The 21328-nt window shown below is 40.0% G+C and overlaps 1 protein-coding gene across 4 annotated transcripts in view; it reads right to left on the reverse strand.

The window, feature by feature from the left end:
• The window catches only part of csnk1a1 (casein kinase 1, alpha 1), a 37517-nt gene extending 16189 nt beyond the window's left edge, over positions 1-21328 (reverse strand). The window contains exons 1-5 of one of the 4 annotated variants that reach the window (XM_034882853.1): positions 20600-21327; positions 20203-20309; positions 12675-12801; positions 11509-11607; positions 5846-5929 (exon numbers count right to left, since the gene is read on the reverse strand). In XM_034882853.1, the coding sequence (XP_034738744.1) occupies positions 5846-5929; positions 11509-11607; positions 12675-12801; positions 20203-20309; positions 20600-20722 (540 nt within the window). In that variant the 5' untranslated portion in view covers positions 20723-21327. Of the gene's footprint in view, positions 1-5845; positions 5930-11508; positions 11608-12674; positions 12802-20202; positions 20310-20599 lie in introns of all 4 variants that reach the window. The other 3 variants (XM_034882855.1, XM_034882854.1, XM_034882856.1) reach the window with 3 other exon arrangements.

Consider the following 21328-nt stretch of genomic DNA (forward strand, 5'->3'; position numbering starts at 1 on the left):
TGATAGATCTCAATTACTTTCTTTCTCAATTGTTCCTGAATTTCTTTGGTTCTCGGCATGATGTGTAGCTTTTAAGGACCTTCTGGTGGACCTTACTGTGTCAAGCAGCTCCTATTTAATTGATGCCTTGATTGCGGACAGGTGTGGCAATAATCAGGCCTGGGTGTGGCTAGAGAAATTGAACTGTGGTGTGGACAACTACAGTTATAGTATGTTTTAACAAGGGGGCAATCACTTTTTCACACAGGGCCATGATGGTTTGGATTTTTTTTCACCTTTAATAATAAACACCTTCATTTACAAATTGCATTTTGTGTTTACTTGTGTTGTCCTTGACTATTGTTTAAATTGGTTTGATGTTCCGAAACACTTAAGTGTGACAAACATGCAAAGGAACAGGAAATGAGGAAGGGGGCAAACACTTTTTCACACCACTGTGTGTGTGTGTGTGTGTGTGTGTGTGTGTGTGTGTGTGTGTGTATATATATATATATTTTTTTTTAACGGTCTATGATACATTGCTACGTGCTTTACATTTAACGTCCTGTATCACACAGCAGCTGATCCACTTTGGGGCTGAAAAGGAGCAGAAGTTTCTTAAATCATGTGTTCATGTTGTACCCATTCATTATTGCATTGGTACTGTATTATTGTAATCAATTGTAATTAATTCCTGTTCATGCACTTGTATATTGTTGTTGGTTTTGATATGGGACACTGATGAAATGTGAGGGGGAGGGTACTGGCCAACAGGCTTCAGACTGGTCTTGAATATAATAGCTGTAGTTAAATTTGCTTGTGGTCTTGTGTGTATTTTTTTAGTTTTACGCATACAAGTGCCTTTATGTGTGTGACATGTTAGTTATGGTTCTAATAGTTAATAATGGTTCTGTAACATAATTTTATGTAATGTTTTTGACGGTTATGTTTAATTTATCTGCAATAAACACAGATTTTTGTTAAACTATTTTTCTGAACATCAATGACATTCAAAACAGTGATAACTGAAACAGATATACAACACACCATGTATACATGCTGTATATGTATGTATACATGATACATGTGTATACACATGTATTGCAAACAGGTGTACTACACAGATAGGAACATCGGTCTCTGCACCACCAAAGTGAACGTAAAATATATAAATGCATATGACACTGTTGTCAAAACCCACTAAATCGACAGAGACGGCATCTTGGAAGTTTGTGATCAATACTGTATGGTGATGTAACCAAGTGGTGTGTTCAAAGGGGGATGTTTGCACCCCTAGCCCTTGGCCCTTGAAACCAAGGGGTAGGGGTAAGGGGTAACATGGAGAAATGGGATTCAGCCCTAGTCACGATATTGACATAATATCAATATATTGCCCGGCTCTAGATTTGTGCTCTTAATTTTCTAATCTGTAAAGAACTACTTGTTTGCTAAGATCCTAAGGGCTATGACTGATGATGGTAATTGTTCATTTTGTTTGTTTTTTTAAATTGGAAAGCTATGCTAGCGACAGTTGTCACTTATTGCCATAGCAAAACTTAAAGCTTAAAACGTTTTGTCAGGTTTACTTCATATAACAGTGATATAACCAAAAGATGCATCCTGGGATGCATTAAAAACTTTAGTTTGTTTAAAGAATTAATATGCAAAGAATTATTTTAAAATTTTGAATCAAAGAGAATTATATTGTTAATTGCAAGTATTTCTGATCATTGTATAGCCAAATTTGGAATTGTTACAGCTCTAGATGTGTAGTTAGTAGCAAGCCTTGAATAGAGAAAGGCTTACTAGTTTGTGTAATTTAGGTTTAATAAAACACATTTCCAATGCTGCTAAATGGTAATTTCATTTGTACAACTTTACTAACTCATTTGACACACAAATACAACTGAAGTAAATCCAAATTTAAAAACTGAAAATCCAGTTAATACTTTACAGACAGGGACATTAGGGAGTAAAATACTGGTTAGGTTTGTCACAACTATCAAACATTCAAACTATCAAGTATTTTGCTTACAGCTAACCAACTGTCCTGTGAAGCTAATTCTAAACGGCCATGACACCAGGTCAGGTTGATGAGTTGGTCAGACATTTCATTTTTAAAAAGTCCTAAAGCAACTACTTTTAAATCATGTAACTGAGCATTTTCACTTGAAGAAAAAAAAAGGAAAGTGACAGTTCTTAGACTTTAATGAAGCAGCTTCCCAGAAGCTAAGCTCCTCTTTGTGTCTAGGTGATGACCATGACACAAATTAATATATCCGCCGTGTGAAGTAGTTTACTGTAGGGATGCACGATTATGGCCAAAATGATAATCAAGATTATTTTGATAAAAAATTTGATCACGATTATTTGTTGATTTTAACCAAAACAAATTTTATCGTCACATAGGCTATTTATAACTGCGAGAGGGAGTGTGATGGACCCTACTCACAGAGAGACTGCTGACTCATTATGAACGAGTCCAGCATGGGTCAAATGGTGGATACACACGTGTGTATGAAACATCTGTATCGTCACTGCGCTGCATTTTTATGAACTATGATATTCTGGCCATGGGTCACATCTCTCCAGTCCAGCCGCTCCGTCTCATATCCATATAACAACATTGCAGCGAATGCGAGGACATTAGCACCGGTGCGTCCTAGAGGAGCTAACAGACGCTACTAGCACCAACTAGCACTGGTCACTGCTGTTGTCTGAAACAGACGGGACAACATTTTGCGTTTGCTGGTAAACTTGTAAACCTCGAGACCGACTTTTAACCGACTGCTATCTGTTGAGTTTTCCTCCAGTTACTCTGTCCTCTGACTGTCTACATCTAGAAACTAAGCTGCGCGGTGCAGGGAACAACTGACTGGCACATGGTTACGGAGCGGTAGATTGGCTTTGCAGAAAAACAGCGTTCTATGAAATGACGTTGAATTTTTTTTTTTTAAAGCGTGATCACGCAAATTTGATCGTGGGAAGTCAAAATCGTGATCGTGATTAAAATTTGATTAATTGTGCAGCCATAGTTCACTGTGTGTTTCTGAACACGGATGCAGTGTAAACAACGTCTTCATTTCCCTACAGTCAACAAGCATGAGTTGTTATCCTATATGAACAGCCATTGCAACTTAAATTGTATATTTGTCATACTAAGTTATAACACTAAAGGTTACTGCAGGGAAATCAATGTTTACTGTTACCTCCGCTAATTTACTCCATGCTTTTATGTAACTTTCCAACCCTGGTGCTTATTAAACTGAAAACAGGGATGTCCCTATCCCGATTACAAATATCAGATTAGAGCCAATATGGGTATTTTTAAAACTGATCGGGGATTGGAGTTCACCCAGACTACTTTCCACTGATCATTTACATCAGCTTGAAGAGATCCCCGCCTTTAAATCACACAGCCTTGTGCTACAAACACACCTCCAGACTGCCTGGACGCCGGGACTTTCACACCAAGAGGGCGCACTGCCTCTCACAAGTGTCCGTCCAGAGAGTGTCTCGTAGCTTGCCAGCCCTTGATCATCCATTCAACACAAGCAGATTACTCCCCATCTCCACACTTCTACCGTGATCCCACAGCCAAACCTAACGTACTGGCTGCTATTACCTGGAGCCGAAATCAGAACACAAGAACAAAACCAAAAGACTGACAATTACGCGCAAGGGGCGTCAACTAAGTTTACTTTCATTGTCCAGCGCGGAACTTGAGTTTTTTTTAGTTTAGGGTTTGTTGGGATTCTAAAGAGAACAGTTTTGTTGTTGACAGAAAAGACTCATTTGCTGCACTAAATTAAATGGATTAAGAATAAGACATACATGTACATTTCAGTTACCTTTGTTGACTTAGTTATTTTTATATAAATAAAAAATAAAATAAATCAGCTGCTCGGGACATCCCTTACTGACAGATTTGTTTAAGTGGGCTCGGCAGCAGCTTTAGGGTGACAGAAATGTAAAGAAATAAAATTAACAAGCCATTACTTGTTTTGCGCAACAGTGAGTTAGAATAGTTATAAAATTCAATATTTTTCACATCATAACAAAATAAATGTATAGCTGTTAGGGGCCCCCAGGCAGTTGCCTACATTGCCTGATGGTAAAGTCTGCCCCTTATGTTTTCCCCTGTGAACCAGAGTGTATTTCACCGGTTTTACTTGCCGTTATGTAGCCTCGACTTGGGTGTGTGATGCAACTACGTCATGGCAGGTGTATTGAAAATAGTGGAATACCCTGCCACTGGATATTAGAATGTGAGTCTTTGTGTCTGGGCTTAAACCTGGGTGTTTCCTAGCAGCGCTAGTACTTGAGATTGGTCTTGGGAACACTTTTGAACGAGTTGGTCTCATCTCTGTCTCAACAGCATCTTTACGGCATTATGCCCTCTAAATTAACTGAAACCCATTTTTTCTTTATTTCCTCAAAATTCAGTAGTTGATTATTGTGATACAGTGACAACTGTATATCATCTATTTATCCTGAAAAGAAATATGCAAATTGAGGGGCATACTTGCTTAAAAAGTGCTTAATTTGTTGTATGTGGATGTTTTTAAGGGGACATGGATCTTTCAGATGAATTAGAGGAGTGCCTATAGTATTTTATCATGTCATACAGTGTGGGAGTCTCAGCCTTGAAACACTCTGGTCTTGGTTATAGCTTGTTCATGGTTTGGGTGGTCTTGACTACAACACTGCTCCCCAGTAACTGGACCTGTAAAAGACTGGTGCACGGTGCAAACATTCAAACATTTCTATCGGTCGAGGCCGTAAAGAAGACAGCAGCAGACAGCGGTGTAACATTTCTGAAGGTGGGATTTCATGTAATCCACTGCATTGATTGCATCCATTCACCGCATACACAAATGCTATTATCAAAATAACACAGAACAATGAATTAAGGTGAAGGAAACCAAAGTTTCATCAGTTAGCTAATGTAACAAGTTACAATAGCCAATATCCCTAACTAAACCAACAGCGCAATCTTGGAGTGACGTATGACCTGCAGCTTCTCCTATAGACTTAAATCATAATCGTATTTTTAGCAACAACGTTTGAGCACAAAATTAAGTTATTTGTCAAAAATATTTAATGAACAGTGTGGTAAGTCAAAATAGCCAGAAAATTTTAAATGTCAAAATACACTGGAGGGTGCCCTGAACACACCCATGGCAGTTTGCTTTCTGTGTATGTTATTTTCTGTTTCAATATGCAGCTCGGCTGGGACTTCATGACACAGTAATGCAAATATATTAATGTTTGTCATCTATAAATTGTATTATACCATTCTCATTAGAGCTTTTCAGCCCTTCCTTTTCTATGGCATGTGCACAACTGTTGTATTTCTCGGTATAGTTGTAAATTAAACAGTTCTGGGAGCCACACTGCTTACTTTCGGTCAGCTATGCTGCTATTTAATAATACAAGTAGATTAAATCAAGTTCAACACTGCTTTAGCTCAGAGGTTAGTTTGAGTTTGGTTTAATGTGAATTACTACAGAGTGAATGGAATTGCATTCCACTTAGATAAATATATTCACTACTATCAGGATAAACATAAAAAAAATAATGTAAATGTAGGCAAGAGGGACTGGAACCCTTTATTACAACAAATGGGGACAATAGCTACTCCCTAGGGACAATAGCTACTCCCTAAGCAATGCTCATGGAAAGTTTGCTTTCCTCTCTCACTTTAATGAAGTGCACACTGGGTGGTAGGGGGTACAAACATTGGGTATTGTGAGTGCAAAATGGGTGCTGGTGGTCTGATTCACTTTAAACCAGTGTAGTTAGGTATGATTGCAAAGCGACAACTGCTGTTGTGAGGCAGCTGGTGTTGTGGTAAAGGTCACACCTGGTTTAATCCTGAGAAAGATGGGTCCTGAGAAGAGCTAACAGCCAAGCTTCTTTTCCTCTTCCCCACTGACGAGTCTAAACACTAGGGCAGACAGTAGAGGGGCAGGGGTCAAAAATCACACAGCCGCTATCCACCTTCAGTCACAGTTAGCATGAGTACAACAGGCACTTCTGGTTGCACCCACATGGTTTGCTCCCTTAGATACAACTAACAGTGCCTTTTGCAGGTGGGACAGGCACATTCAAGGTTGGACCTACACATTTAAAAAAATCCACTTTAAATCTTCGTGGTACAGATATGATCATTCTGGCCATCAGTCTAGAAGAAACCACATGACTGTGATTTTCTTCTGTCAGGACAACCGTGGTAAGATCAACCCTGTAACAACAAGCCAAAAGTGTCTCTGTAAACGTGGAGATGTGGAAACTTTAATATCATGTCTGACAGTGACAATAAAGGCCAGTGCAGACAGGCAACACCATGGCTCAGAAAAGACCTGGGGGATAGAGGGGATTTCAGCAGCAGATGGTAAAGAGCCCATGGTTGTCCATCCTCAACCAGCAAAACAAATGCATATAAAATATCTGCTAACAAAGAAAGATTTAACAGGCGCCTGGAGAATTAAGTCAATGGCTATCATAACCAAGTTGTTCACAGGCCACTAAAGAGTTCCTGCCTCTTGTTTAAAAACGTGAATCATAGGCGGCTTAACAGACATAAGGGGTTAAATATGTACTACAGTCGAGTTAGTATTAGTGAAAAATGGGTAATGATCCACCAGTAAATAGTCTAATAGACTATGTTACTACCTTTATCACATTAAGATGCCTTGTGATGACTTATCAACTCAAAACTTTTGCAATTCAGCAGCCCCATCGTTGGGACAAGGTATCTCTACAAAGACAAGCTTACAAATGTAGGACCTAGCATTGCTTGGGGCAGGATACCAGAACATTGTTTACCGAGATAGTATTAACTTCACGAGTATTGACACTCAAAGCAAGCAGGTGAGACCCAAGCCGTACTCATCACTAGTACTAACCTATGCCGGAGATACAATTGAATAATTTGTAGCTGTTACGATAAAACCAGGAGCAGAGAGTAGGTGAGATAGCTAACATTTGGAGGTAAACACAGCTGTGTGCCCAGTACAACCCAAGGCTTCAACCTTGACACATGAGCAAGTGACTGCTGAACATGAATAATTAAACCATTTAACAGTTAAGAAGCAACGCTTGGCAACAAGATACTGAATCGCATCTTTCTGCCCAGAGAACATCAATATCAGCACTAGCACATCAAAGCTGGTGCAAATTGGGGTTGTAAAGATATTACTTTGATATTACAGATTTGTCACAATATATGAAAGCAATGACGCACATATTAGAAGTTTTGGCACAAGACAAAGTGATATTACTATTACGATTACTAAAGTAAAATTCAAATTCTGTCACCAAGGGTATGCAGATACCCAATCATCAACCGTTCCTTATTTAATGATTGGTTCATCTTATTGAGATTAAATACTAAGATACAACCTAACCTGGTACGTCAGACGTACCCGTGACATACAATGTCTAAGTATTTCTTTCTCTTAATAGTCGTCAGATTAATTTACCATACAATCAATAACATAATAAAACTAGAGGGAGGCACGGCAGTCTCTTAGTTCTGCTGTTATAGTTTTAGACTGCCGGGGGACTTCTTTTGACACACTGAGCCCCTCTCTCCATTATCTTTCCATTTGTGTGCATCCATGTCCCAGAAATGCTTGTTACTAACCTAGCTCTTGGGAGTCATTCCCCAGAGTCCTTGTGTTCTTTTCCCCCCAGCATGTTTCCTTGAATCAGGGAGGCTCCAAACCATGGTTGCAGTGGTCGCCGTGGTCCCGCTACGCGTCCTGCGATGCCCGGTTACATCCTACCACGCTCTGCTATGGTCTGTTGTGCCTTGTAACGCCCTGCTATGCCATGAACTACTACATCATTTACAGTGACTGTTATTGCCACTCTTCATTTTTACCCCAAGCGGCCCGTCAGACACCGCCTACCAAGAGCCGGGTCTGTCCCAGGTTTCTTCCAAAAAGTTTTTCCTCACCACCGCCGCGCTGTTGCTTGTTCTGGAGGGAACTACTAGAGCTGTTGGGTCCTTGTAAATTAAAGAGTGTGGTCTAGACCTACTCTATCTGTAAAGTGGCTCTAGATAACTATTGTTATGAATTGATGCTATAAATAAAATAAAATAATCTTGTCCCTATAAATCTGAATAGACATATTGCCGGTTTTCTGGTACACGAGTACAGACAAACGGCCAACGGCCAGCTGATGGTCAACGTGCATGTGTGTGAAAAGACAGCTGCTCAGTATTCTAAGGCCAACTTCGAATAACACAGTGAACTTTTATTTGCTTTAAAATGGATTAGTACTTCTGCAACATGGTATTATGAAATCCCATTCTAGAAAATGTAAAAGTATGAAAACAATTTAAAAATTAAATTGAGCAAATTCTGCTACACAACTGTAAAATGACGCATTCGGTTTCTCTTTTAGGCATTTAATAATGCCACTGCTAAATGATTAGCTGCTACAAAAATCTCCCCAAACACAAAAAACTCGTCATCCCAGAGTCAGGGATGAAATGACTGAACACAAGAATTAAGGTGCTGATAAGGCATGTTAAAATAAAAATGTCTTGTACCCAGAGGTGGAAAGAGTTCAAAAATATTCTACTGAATTAAAAGTATGATCACTTTGATGAAGTTTTAAGTAAAAGTACTGGAGTAAAAATCTGATGTAAAAAGTAATTATAGAACATTTACTTAGGGTTCATTTACATAGTTACTTTTTAACAGCGAGAGGAGATATACTTTGTTTTGATACCCATTACAATATTTTATTTAATGAAATCAATCTTTTGAGATTTAAGGGCACAGCAAAAAAAACAACAAGAAACATTTTGATTTCAGATAATTAGCCAAACGTTAGAGCCCTTTTACATTTCTTCTCTTTTTTTTTTTACTCAAAACAAATTTGATTTAAAATGTAGCAGAGTTCAATAGTAACACATTACATATTTTACAAACCATTCTAAAATGTAAAATTATTCAAATACAAAAGTAATTGTAATTTGTTACTTTCCACCTCTGCTTGTACGTTTACCCTCTACATTTTAGGGAGGGAAAATTCCCAAACTGTAAAGTGGTTGTTGTTTCCAAACAGTGGCAACACTGCAGGACACGCAGCAAAAAGACTAGGGTGAAGGATGCTCCCTGTCGGCCCAGCATGGACCGACAGCCGACAGTCTCCCTGGTGTGTCGGGCTTTAAGTCAGCCCGGGTCTAACTTTGGTGCTAACCCCCTTCACTTTAATCAGCAGGTGGCAAGCAACACATGGGAACTTAGTTTCACCGGCAAATAGCCTCAACTGTACACACACTGCACTGCTACATTCACAGCTATAACCGCTAACATCATACTCTCCAACACACACACACACACACACACACACACACACACACCCCCCCCCCCTAAACCAACGTCAACAGAAGGCTGTAAAATAAGGTCCACTGACCTCACACATTTTGTGAAGCATTTGAAAACATAATTTGTCATCTACAACTGTGTAATAAATTGTCTAGAGCCCCTCTTGTGTCAGCAGACATGCAAAATATCTTCTGGCGGTGTAAAAATGAAAAATAAAACTTGCGGATTTACGCACTACAGGATCGCCGCTGGAAAACAACTCTTACGGGAAACACTGTCATCTGGCCAATTCATCATTCAATGTTTCCTACCGATTTTTGGAATGGAATAATCCTCAATACAATTCCATTGTAATTTAAGAATTCCAAATTATCCTGAACCTTGCGGTCAACAAATGAACACTTGTCTGCAAACAAACGGAGCTAAACTGCAGCGTCAGAGATGAAAGGCTGGCTGCAGCAAGGCTGCTCTACAAGCGGGGGACATCAGTGGAGGTTGGGCTGAGGTTGCACACTCTGTGCAGCAGAGTACACATTCTTTGAAAGTTATTAAAATGCATATCCCATGCTTTAACTTAGCCAGACGTTGCCTGTCTGCAAGGGCTCAAAATAACGGACACAGAATATTCTATTTTAATTTCAGGCAACTTGAACACACACACCTCTGATCAGACGCAAACAAATTACATCACAAGAAGGCAATATTGCTGAATTTGTTTTGTGTGGGTAGCTAGAAAACTAGCATCATAGTCCAGAATGCAGAATCAGTTCTTCAGCAAAAATCTGGTACACAGAAGTGGGCTACTCCACCCTGCAACCTTTACACTACATCAACAATCGTCTTTATGATGAAGAGGAATTAACATTATTTAAGAAAAAACTGTTTACGTAACTAGGGTCTTAATTTGATCATTTTGGCCATCATTCCAACAAAAGTATACCTTTGCACAAAATCACTGGGGAATTAGATTGGATATTATATTGAAGATATGTTATCTTTAGATTTTTTATCTTTATCTAACAGTGGATGGTAAACTTTTGGAAAAGACTGATTGGTATCAGTGTGGACAGACTCAAAGGGTAGTTCCCATATTATTTTCTTAGCTGAAGCAGTTAACACTCAGCTACAGTTTAAAATGTTCTTTTCATACCTTAAACATTAAAACACAAAATGCAGGGTAATTGACACTAGAGAACTGCTGTCAAACTACTTTTGGATTTTTTTTATTTAACTGCCTACTCATTCATTCCGGGAAGGTATTTGTATTTCATTCAATGATTATCTATAAATATGTTTAATCATATAATTTAAAATCTATTCTACATTAACTTATTCTACTCTTAAAATAGCCTCTAGTCTTTGGTAGTGGGGTGCCTGCTGCTTTGACATAAATCCAAAAAGAATTTTAATGTATGTCAGCTTTGCTATTAGATCATTATTCACTCAAAATGCCAGATTTACATGCAGGCGTACATACAAAAACTTTGATGAGATTTTAAAGATTATAAAATATATGGCAGTGAAACTTTGGAAACAATTATGGATACCTTAACCTTAAAAAAACAACGTATCCATATTGAAACTAAATGATAGACATTGATGAGGCTGATTTTAGTTTTAAGAAAACCTACACTGGAGAAGCACAAGACAAATGAGTATAGTAATTAACTGTGGAAAGCCATTTTCTGTCGTCGAGATTGCACCATGAATGTAGCACTTACATTTTCCAGAACTCGTCCACTGCCCTTACAGCCATCACATCTTTCAGGATATAACATCATTTGAATCAAATACAATTGCTCTAGTTAGATCCTCTCTCTTTGTTAGACTATTTTTTCATATGAGATAATGACCCCTATTCGTTGTTGCTGTGCCCAGCCCAGCTAATGTTGCTGTCAGTCAAAGTATGACATTTGGTACCATTTGTAGTCTTACAAAAAAATGCCATGGACCAATTGCCAAATTCATGGTTTTTCTGAAACAGCAGCAACAGTGGGTCTAGTCGTAGCCATGGAAAGGTAGCAAGTGTAGTATATGGAGAGATCACCATTACTAAAGCTACATTTGTAGATCAGCTCAGGAGCAGGACTTTAAAGTTAACTTGTCCAATATCTGCCAACAGCTCTACAGCTTTGATTATCCATAATTAAAGTATGTACAGAACCTGGACAGGTCTTACCTTGTTACAGTGACGGCCGATGCCCATGAGAAAGTTGTCTGGTTTGATGTCTCTGTGGATGAAGTTCTTTGTGTGTACATACTCAATTCTGCTGATCATCTGAAGATGAAAAGAAGGCCACAGTTAAATATTTCACAAAGTGAAGTACCTTCCTCCCCATAACATGCTAAAATAGGTTTACATTTTTTAATGAAAGTTGGTCAATTCAACTTGTGAACAAACAGCTTATCCTGTCAACAAGTATGGCTCATTTGATCACCAGTAGGCCTTTTTCCACAGTGGACATTTTCACATGTTACAGCATGAAAAACCCAAGTTTACCTAACATTAATTGAAGTATCCAAGTTAGCTTACACAACATCATTGCAAAAAACATCCCTTTTTTAAAATCCTTAGTTACACCTTTGCCTTCCTGCCATGACATGTCAAAATATCTGCTGTGAAAATAGGGCTGCATGATTATTCCAATCACAATGTCACTCTGTGCAACAACATAACCGCAAAAAGTGTGCAAACTCAAAAGGTGTGCTGCGTGCACTCCACGTCACCACGTAACGCCCTTCACTTTATCAACAGTATTAACGGATGAAGCCAACGTGTCTTAAGAAGCTTGGAGGTTACTATTAACTCATTTTACATGCCTCTGCCTTTGGGTCTCTGCCAGCTCTTGTCCCCTCACACAGCCGCTACGCTGAGACTGACACTGCTCACTGGCGGTCCCTCTCTTCTCTTGCTTCACTCGGGCACGACGTCACTCGATCCCTCTTGCTAATGCCTGACTAATGATGCTGTGTTTAATCTACGCTGAACCGGCTCTCTGAATTACACTACCCCATGGAGCTAGTAAGCGGGCTTGTCATAACAATGTCCATGGAAGATGACCAGTGACCAGTCTGTTCAGGCAGTAGTGTGTGTGTGTGTGTGTGTGTGTGTGTGTGTGTGTCTCATGTATGGCCACGTAAAATCCTATTAAATACAATTTCAGCAAAACGTGAACTTTAAAAAAAATAAAAGTCTTTACCTTTAACCAAAGCAGAGTTCATGTTTACTCACAGATAAAGCTAGTAGTTTAGAAACCAGACCAGCTGGCTATATAACGGTGTTTCTCAGCACGTTCACTGGTTCAGAAGATTTAATAGAGGTGGATGTGTTCAAGTGTTAGCTACCTGGTCTGCCAGCATAAGAACTGTCTTCATGGTGAAGCGGCGAGAGCAGAAGTTGAAGAGGTCCTCCAGACTGGGTCCAAGCAGGTCCATGACTAGGACATTGTAGTCCTTCTCTTGGCCATACCACCTGGGGACGAAATAGTGATATTATAGGGTGCGTCTGTGTTCGATCTGAACTGATCACAGCACATGGCAGGAAGCAATGTGCTAATATCATTAGCATCAACACTTAGATCTTTCGGGCTTTATAAAAAAAAGTGGTAATGCACATTTAATAAGTATTAGTGCTGCCAAGGGAATCGTATTATCAATACAACAATAGATAGGAAACATTGTTTTACTTTGATGAGAATTAACGCCAGACTACCACCCCCCTTTTTGGGTGAAGCATAATTTAAGGTGCTCTAAGCGATGTTGGGTGACGTTACTTTCGTCATTTGAAAGTATTTTCAAACAAAACGAGACTAGCTTGCCCCACCTTCCTCCTCATCCCATCCCCCTCCCTTCTGTGCACTTGCGCTTTCTTTCTATAATGTTTATACCGTCCACCCTTAAGTCTAATAGTTCCTCTGTACAGCTTCTTACAACACACAGGGCATTTTACAAGCAGAGCATTTGCCAGCACCATTTTGTTGACATACAGATATTTTTTGGTTTGGTAATTACATAGGTAGTCATCTAAAGGGATTTAGCGAGCCTACAAGCACATTGCAGTACAGAGCAGTACCAACAAAAACTGCAAAAACAACATCTAACATGACGATAAACAAATATTTTGCTTTATGACGTGTGTTAAGCCCCTCCATCCCTATGAGGCTAAGCTAGTGAAACATATCAACGGTCTTGGGTTTTCAACAGCAACATGTGGCTGTATTTTACAGATAATTACAATATGCTGTGGACTCCAACAGCTGGGTTGTTATAAGAAATAAAATGAGGGCAAAAACTACAGCATTTAATAAGACACAACACATACTTTTATTATCCCACAAGAGAAAATTACATTTTTTGCACTGAATTATAGTACAAAACTGAAATAATTTCAAGCCGTCATAATGAAAACCAGGTGCACTTATTTTAGAATAGCAGTTGCCATGAGGAGAACAACCCATTCACGGAGCCACTGTAACACAGGCCAGGCCCACGTTGATAGTTGTTTTGAATGGGTCAACATATGTCATATTGTATTTTTCACATTTGCGACAGAGAAAACTCAAACTATCAGATTAAGAGTGTCTAAGACAGGGCTCAACATTAAGGCATGTCCGCGACAAGTAGTTTTTTTATAGTGCAAGTGGAAGAGAAATTTATTTGCCCCAATGGACAAGTTAAAACTCAAAACTAGATAAAATGCCATGTTACTTCACGTTATGTGCCAGGCATTACGTCTATGTTACTGACTTCAAACAAATACATTTTCCCCACAATCCGGGTCAGCGGACAGCTAATGTTAGACTCAGCAGCGGGTTAGCGGACAGCTAACATTAGACCCAGCTGCAGTGGGTGAGCGGACGGCTAACAAACTCAGCAGCAGCGGGTTAGTGGACTACTAACGTTAGACCCAGCAGCAGCGGGTCAGTGGACGGCTAACAAACTCAGCAGCAGCGGGTTAGTTGCGGCTAACCTTAGACCCAGCAGCGGGTCAGTGGACGGCCAACGGACTCAGCAGCGGGTCAGTGGACGGCTAACGGACTCAGCAGCAGCGGGTCAGCCGACGGCTAGCGTTAGACCCAGCAGCGGGTCAGTGGACGGCTACCGGACTCAGCAGCAGCGGGTCAGCCGACGGCTAGCGTTAGACCCAGCAGCGGGTTAGTGGACGGCTACCGGACTCAGCAGCAGCGGGTCAGCCGACGGCTAGCATTAGACCCAGCAGCGGGTCAGCAGACGGCTACCGGACTCAGCAGCAGCGGGTCAGCCGACGGCTAGCGTTAGACCCAACCTGCTGTTCAGCTCATTCTCTGTAAGCAATGCAGCATAAAGCACAGTGGAACCAGCAAGTCAACTAGCCGGTGTTAGCTGGCTAAGATTAGTTTTGCTAATTCTGCCTTCATTTTACCCTGACGCCACATTGTTGGAAAACGGCCAAAAACGGATGTCACTTGTGTGCTTTGTGTGGATGAAGCAGGAAGTTAATGTGACTCATTTAGCAACTGGCTCTCTGCCTCGTAACATTACTACTATGCTGCTCGTTTGTCTGTCCGTTATTGTAAAACCTCAGCTCCGCGACTTTCCGGATTAAATATCAGATAATCAACTGTAAAGTAGCTGTACCTTTTTCTTTTTTCTTGATGAAGGGGAAATGTATTATTGGACACATTAGTTTCTGTTTCAACTGAATTGGTTTAATGTTGATAGTGTTTGAATGATTTCAACGGTTTGTTCGAATTCTGCATTAGCAAAAAAATTATAAAATGAGAATTATTTACCCGGACAAGTCACTTTTGTGCATTGACAAGGGAAATGTAAATGTACTTGTCTAAAATGAAAAGTGTCTCAAAAGGTTAACGTCAAGCCCTGGTCTAAGAGTTAAAAGTAGGTAAAGTGTATTTATCAGCCTGTGTTACAATTCAATTACTTGTACTTTGCGACGTATAAATGATGCATGCCCCTTGCCGGCCGGTGGCATCTAAGCGTACGGGGCTGTGGATACGCCACCCTGTGTTGTTGTGATTGTTCCTAGTGTTATCCAACTGCATGCAGTGAGATTTTTCAATTACACCGTTGAGATGGGTAACTTTCATTACTTGATGCCAGACCCATAATGTCTTAGGATTTGGTTTCCAGGCTAGTGTCAAAGTAGGGCCAGGGGAAAAGCTGGTATTTTTTTGAAAACTGAAGTCACACATTTTACAACAGTAATCTTTTACTTTACTTTACTTTACTTTGGGGCTTTTTGACAAGTTTGTTTTCTTAACGGTTAACCTGTAAATTTTATTTCCCAATAGAAAGGTCTAAACAACGCTGTTTAAATTCTTCTCCAAACTGCTGGGAATAAAATGCTGGAGGGGAAATACTGAATAATTAATTTACTAGGGCTGTAATCAACCAAAGAAAATCTTAAAGTCATGAAATTTCGGGGGGGGGGGGGGTCTAGGGAACGCTACCGTAGTTGCGCGTGGGTGCGCCGGTTGTCATAAAACCATCATTAGACTATGAAATATGCCAATTCTGATATGTTCACATAGCCTACTCCAAACAGACAGGGCAACCTAACACAGAAAAGTTAGATTACCGTTGTTAGGCGATATGCCACGTTTGAAGTCGAGCTGCGATATGCAAACTTTTACTCGAAAACTTTGCATTCAACTTTTTTCCGTTATCTATTGAGTCTATTAAGACTGGCAATGTCTTCGAAATGGTTGAGGAGGACTGACCGTAAATTAAACACTCACAATTAATAAATATCAGCAAACCACTAAAACAAGGCTTTCTAGTTCTTTCTTCAATCTGACCCCAGTGGGTTGGGCTAATCCAAAAAAAGTGAAAACAAGGGGGGTGTTCTAAAGACAGACTGTTACCTGTGAAACAGGGATGCTCTGAAAACACCCCCATTAGCAATTAGTGCTTCCCACACATAGGCTGTAACGGTATATGCTTCCACCTGATGAAATTAACACGAAAAAAAAAATCAACCTATCAGAATTTTGGTCGAGCCAGAACGTATCGACAAATAAATCAACTAGTCGACCGGGAGATTACAGCCTTATAATTTACATTTTTTTACATGAGGAGAACGAAAATTATTGTAATCCAATTAAATATTCACAAGTATTAGTCTAGATTTCCATAGTAGAATGTCACTCTCCCCAGTTTCATAAAACTCAATTTAATTTACAGAAAACTCACAGAACCATAAAAACATGCAAGTGCACATCCCAGAACAACATGTCCTTTGCAGTGCTAAATCACGGCTAGTGTTGTTAAGGTTGCATATGCTGATGTGTTTGCTGCTTTTGGCACCTGAGGCCTGTACTACGAATAAAGATCAACATGCCCTGGACTTCTTTCAGCTACCCGGCTTCACTAACTAACAACCACGGGCCCTGCATAAGCTGTTTCACAACGGTGGTTAATGACTAGTTCACTCAACCCAGGGTTTCCCCAATCTAGAGGCGCAGTCACAAAGAGGCGGAGTTTGCACAGCGTGACCAATCACAAACATTTACTACAGCCGCAAATTTTACATCAGAAGAGCAAACTATAATTTGACATAAATATGAAGAAAACAGACATGGTTTTACAGCCAAAAGGCAGGAAGGGATGGCAAAAAAGCTGACGCGGTTATGTGTAAATTACAACCGTTATCAATATCACTTCCTCATCAGTCAAGCACAAGATCTGATCATAATTACACTTATGCTTTCCATAAACTGTAGTTGTGTTAGCCTATTATTCCAGTTGCTATCCTAGCAGCAGCAAGCAATCTGAGAGCAAATAAACATTTAAAAAAATGTTTCAACTTAAACCAATGTGCTCATTGGTAAAACATGGCTCAAGAAGCCAACCTATACAAAATCCCATAGGCTAAACTCACTCAGTCAAAATTCTTTTATATATTTATTAATTTAAGGGCAAAATCACCAAACCAACATTTCCATTTAAATAATCAATACTTTTATCAAAGTAAAAACCCAAATGACCTATAGCTATCTATATACCTATATCTTTCATAAAGACACTCATCTGGAAATGTTAACATCTCTCTCTCGAACGAATGACGCCATTATCACTCGAGCATAAATTCAGCATAAGTTACCACGGCGATTTAACCCGGTAACAAGTGATCCACCATAGTGATACAGAAAACCCTGGGTTGCACCTGAAGTTACGCCAAATCTTTCTTTTTAGTACAAGCCTCTAGCATGCTACAGTACACCACAGAAACAGCATAGATGTGATACCTAATAGCTTATGCCACTGCTGAGTAATCTGAATGCAAATAATTTTTTTCATATTCCAAAAGTCAACAACCCAAAAATTTACATTTTACATTTCTTTTTAACGTATTGACAAATACGTTATTTTTGGAGGGTAAAATATATTAATTTGTTTGTTGTTATTTCTGTGTTTTATCATTGATCATCTGTGGGTTAAATGAACATAACATGTTGTACAACATGTATTAGAAAGGAACCTGTTTCACTCAGAGTGAAAAAAGAACAAGAATGAAGAAAAGACTGCAACTATGAAACTTGCCCAGCTGTAGTCAAAGTGGAGGAGGGGCAGCAGGATCAGCAGGTTGAACAGGCTTGGACAAGACTTTGCTGCAACATTAAGCCGGCATTACCAGCGCGAAGATTCAATGATCAGTCCCTGCTTGCATTACAGTAAAGGTGGAAAAGCTTTCCTTCAAAACCTGCAAGTTGTTATAAGAGTTCCCCATTCATGAGATCAATGATAGTTTCACAACCCATTACAACAACTCTGAGGCCTAAAAAATGAATTTTACATTTCCAGCATTAGAACTCTACAACGGCCATGACGTGCAAACAAAAAATGCACACCTGGCATCCGACCCATGTGTGCTTATATCTATGACAGGATTACCTTACAATGCAGTTCTACTTTGTAAAAAAGGTGTGCCTGTTCAGAGTTCGGGTTTCAACCAAGTCATCATCGCTCCACACTCATTGTCTCTATTCAGCCATGTGCCAGCTGTAGTGTATAAGGCTGTGCATGTTAGCGCTGTTAAGCCAGATATAGAACAGGCAAAGAAAATCCAACACAAGTCAAATGTTGGTATTTTCTGTCTGGTAGACAGATAATTTTCCTTTAAATAAAAAAAGAGCTACGCTTAATGAAAAGGTGACTTTCCAACAACAAGAGAACAGTGTAAACTAATTTGTATAGCAGCGGTTTGCTATACAGCGGTTTGCTGGCACAGGCCAGATAAAAACTTGAATGCCAAAAACAACAGTAAATATCCAGTGTGTTTTCCCCCTATTTTCCTTGTGCAGTGGAACACAGCATTGAACCGCAACGACACACTGCCGTGAGTCCACAGCCAAGGCAGCTGCCTGTGATAAGATCAGGCTTGTAAGTTAATGATACACTAACATACTGACGGCTTTGGATTTTAGCTGAGCTGGGCCAGCGCATATTTGGTTAAAACTGACCAGTGGCGCGGTTTTGCCCTCATTGTTCTCCATGAAGTTTTCTGGATGTGATCAAATATAACATTTTAATATGTGGCGGCTGTGTTACTGCTTCACCGCCGACTTCACTGCTTAAAAGGTCAAGTTTCTTACAAATTACGAAGACAGTGGACAGATTATGGTTGGTATAACAACTCAAAAGTGACAAAGTCAATGAATAACATGATTAATTCCTGTCAACACCAGAAGTGTTTGACTTTCTAAAAACCCATGTGTCATGCCAGTCGTTGACTATTCCTAAAATAGTATTAAGTATATAAAAAAATTACATATATTTATTTTACCAATTCTACATAAGTGAAATGGATATGTTAGGTGACTAAAAACACAAACTGGACTGTGATAATAGTGAATAAAGCTGGGTTAACCTGCTTTATAACATGCACCTCCCGTGACCCTAATATCATTTAAGCTCTTGATGTATCTCAGTCACACAAAACTGTATCAAACAATCCTGCCACAGCCATACATTAAATAACTTATTTGTTTTATACTAGGTCTATATAAACACATCACTTCTCATCACATGTGAAACCTCAGTAAGTTATAATGTGCACAGAGTCATATTTATGTTCATTGTACAGGCAGTGACCATTATTACTGTCATCTTCAATAGAGACACATACACAGCCTTTTCCTTTTATACAATAAATAGATAAATACCACAGGCTCCTAAAGTGTTAGCAACTCCTCTGCAGTAACAAGTCAATTTCATTTGTCCATTCATAATATTAACATAAAAGGTCAAACGGCACACTATGTATAATATTGCATTGTGTATATATTCTGTAGTTGTAGCTTACAGTTTGGAAATGTAGGGCCCAGCGTGTGTCTTTCAAACGTTACCACTTGGTCTATTGGGCAACAACTCGCTCATAACAGTTACTTCACACAACAAAACATGTTGTGTGGCAGGCTGTTACAGGCTGAGACAAGGCCACATTAAGGACTGAAATCACGCGCTGAAAACGTTTCTACCGTGGGGCTTGGGTTGTTGTTTTCGCTTGTGCTCGGCCGCCATTTTCTAACAGGGTACGGGAAGACATGTTGGGAGCTAACGCAACAAAAGAGGAGCGGCCATTTCCAACCATACAGTTGGTTTTCCTCAACCTTAACAGCTGTTAATCAAAATAAAAGTGCACAGAAGGGGTCTTAACAAGACTGATACAAAGCAACTTGTGCAGTGAAAACCCGATGAGAAGCGTTCGGGGAAAATATATCGTTCCTATCATGTTTTAAGTAATGTCATAGATTAGCAGGCCTAGTGCCAACAAGGCTGCTGTCTCTTTAGCATTAGTTGTCTTTTATCCCCCCACACAGAATCATTGGCCACACTAATATAGCGTCGGTAACGTGAAAACAATTGACGTTACCTGATGTGTGGGATTCCGACACCACCTTGTAGGATTTTGTACAGTTTGCTTTCGTATAACAGCTGAGGATGTCTGGCTTTCTGCGACTCCAATTTTACAGCTACCTCCTGAAAAGGACACATACACAAAAGATCACATTTATATTTACAACGTTACATAAGACACAGCAACGTCATATATTGTGGCACACGCTGTGACACGAATGCTGGCGATTACTGCATCGTGTAGAAGCTTAGCTACATCAAATGTACAGCTAGCTGACGTTGTTGGCAGGCTACCTCACAAAGCTGTGTAGCAATTTATCGGCCTCAAATACTTTGACTCAGCCACCGTTGTGATCGGTAGACAAACCGACAACAAAAATCCCCAAAAGTGGTAAAGCAGTAAATGACGTTACCTCTCCATTTGTGATGTTGATGGCCAGATATATGTCACCGAAAGATCCTGATCCAATTTTTCTGACAAGCTTGTATTTTCCACCGACTATGAACTCGGCTTTGGACCCACTGCTACTCGCCATAATATCCACCAGATGACCACCCGATTCACGTTAGGAAACTGTGTGTGGCAGTCTAGCGGCCCGATGGTCAGCAGAGCATACAGAGTCCTGATGAGTATGGACTGACGTTAGCTGTTTGTCTCGACAGATAACCGAACAAGCAAGTTTCTCCTGACAGTGTTCGCTTTATTCATAAGCTAGCTAGCTACACTCGATTTTTGTTCAAATAAAAACCTCCTCCGAGAAACACGGAAAGCCGTGTCAGTATCGAAGTATATACATCCAAAACTAAAAAGCTCGCGGCCTTCGACTACCACCCAGCTACCTCGTAGCTGCTATAGAAATATAACGGTGGCTAACGTTAGCATCAAGCTAACGCTGTCGCAAGGACCGCCGCGGAAAAAATGTCCGGACCTCCTCCGTGTTGAGTAGCAAAAACGGTCCTTTCAATTAAACATCCGATGGCGATGTTGCTTTTTTCAATCTTTTTAGTCCTTGAAGGGCCTTTTCAGCAAACTTCAAGGGTCGCAACAGTCTGTGGAAAGCGCAACCCACTCACTCCGCCATCTTGTCTTCTCTACCCTTTCTCTCAGCTGGTTTCCGTTGGAGGCGATTATCTCATGACAC

The sequence above is a fragment of the Etheostoma cragini genome, chromosome 10, assembly GCF_013103735.1.
Source record: "Etheostoma cragini isolate CJK2018 chromosome 10, CSU_Ecrag_1.0, whole genome shotgun sequence".
Classification (NCBI taxonomy): domain Eukaryota; kingdom Metazoa; phylum Chordata; class Actinopteri; order Perciformes; family Percidae; genus Etheostoma; species Etheostoma cragini.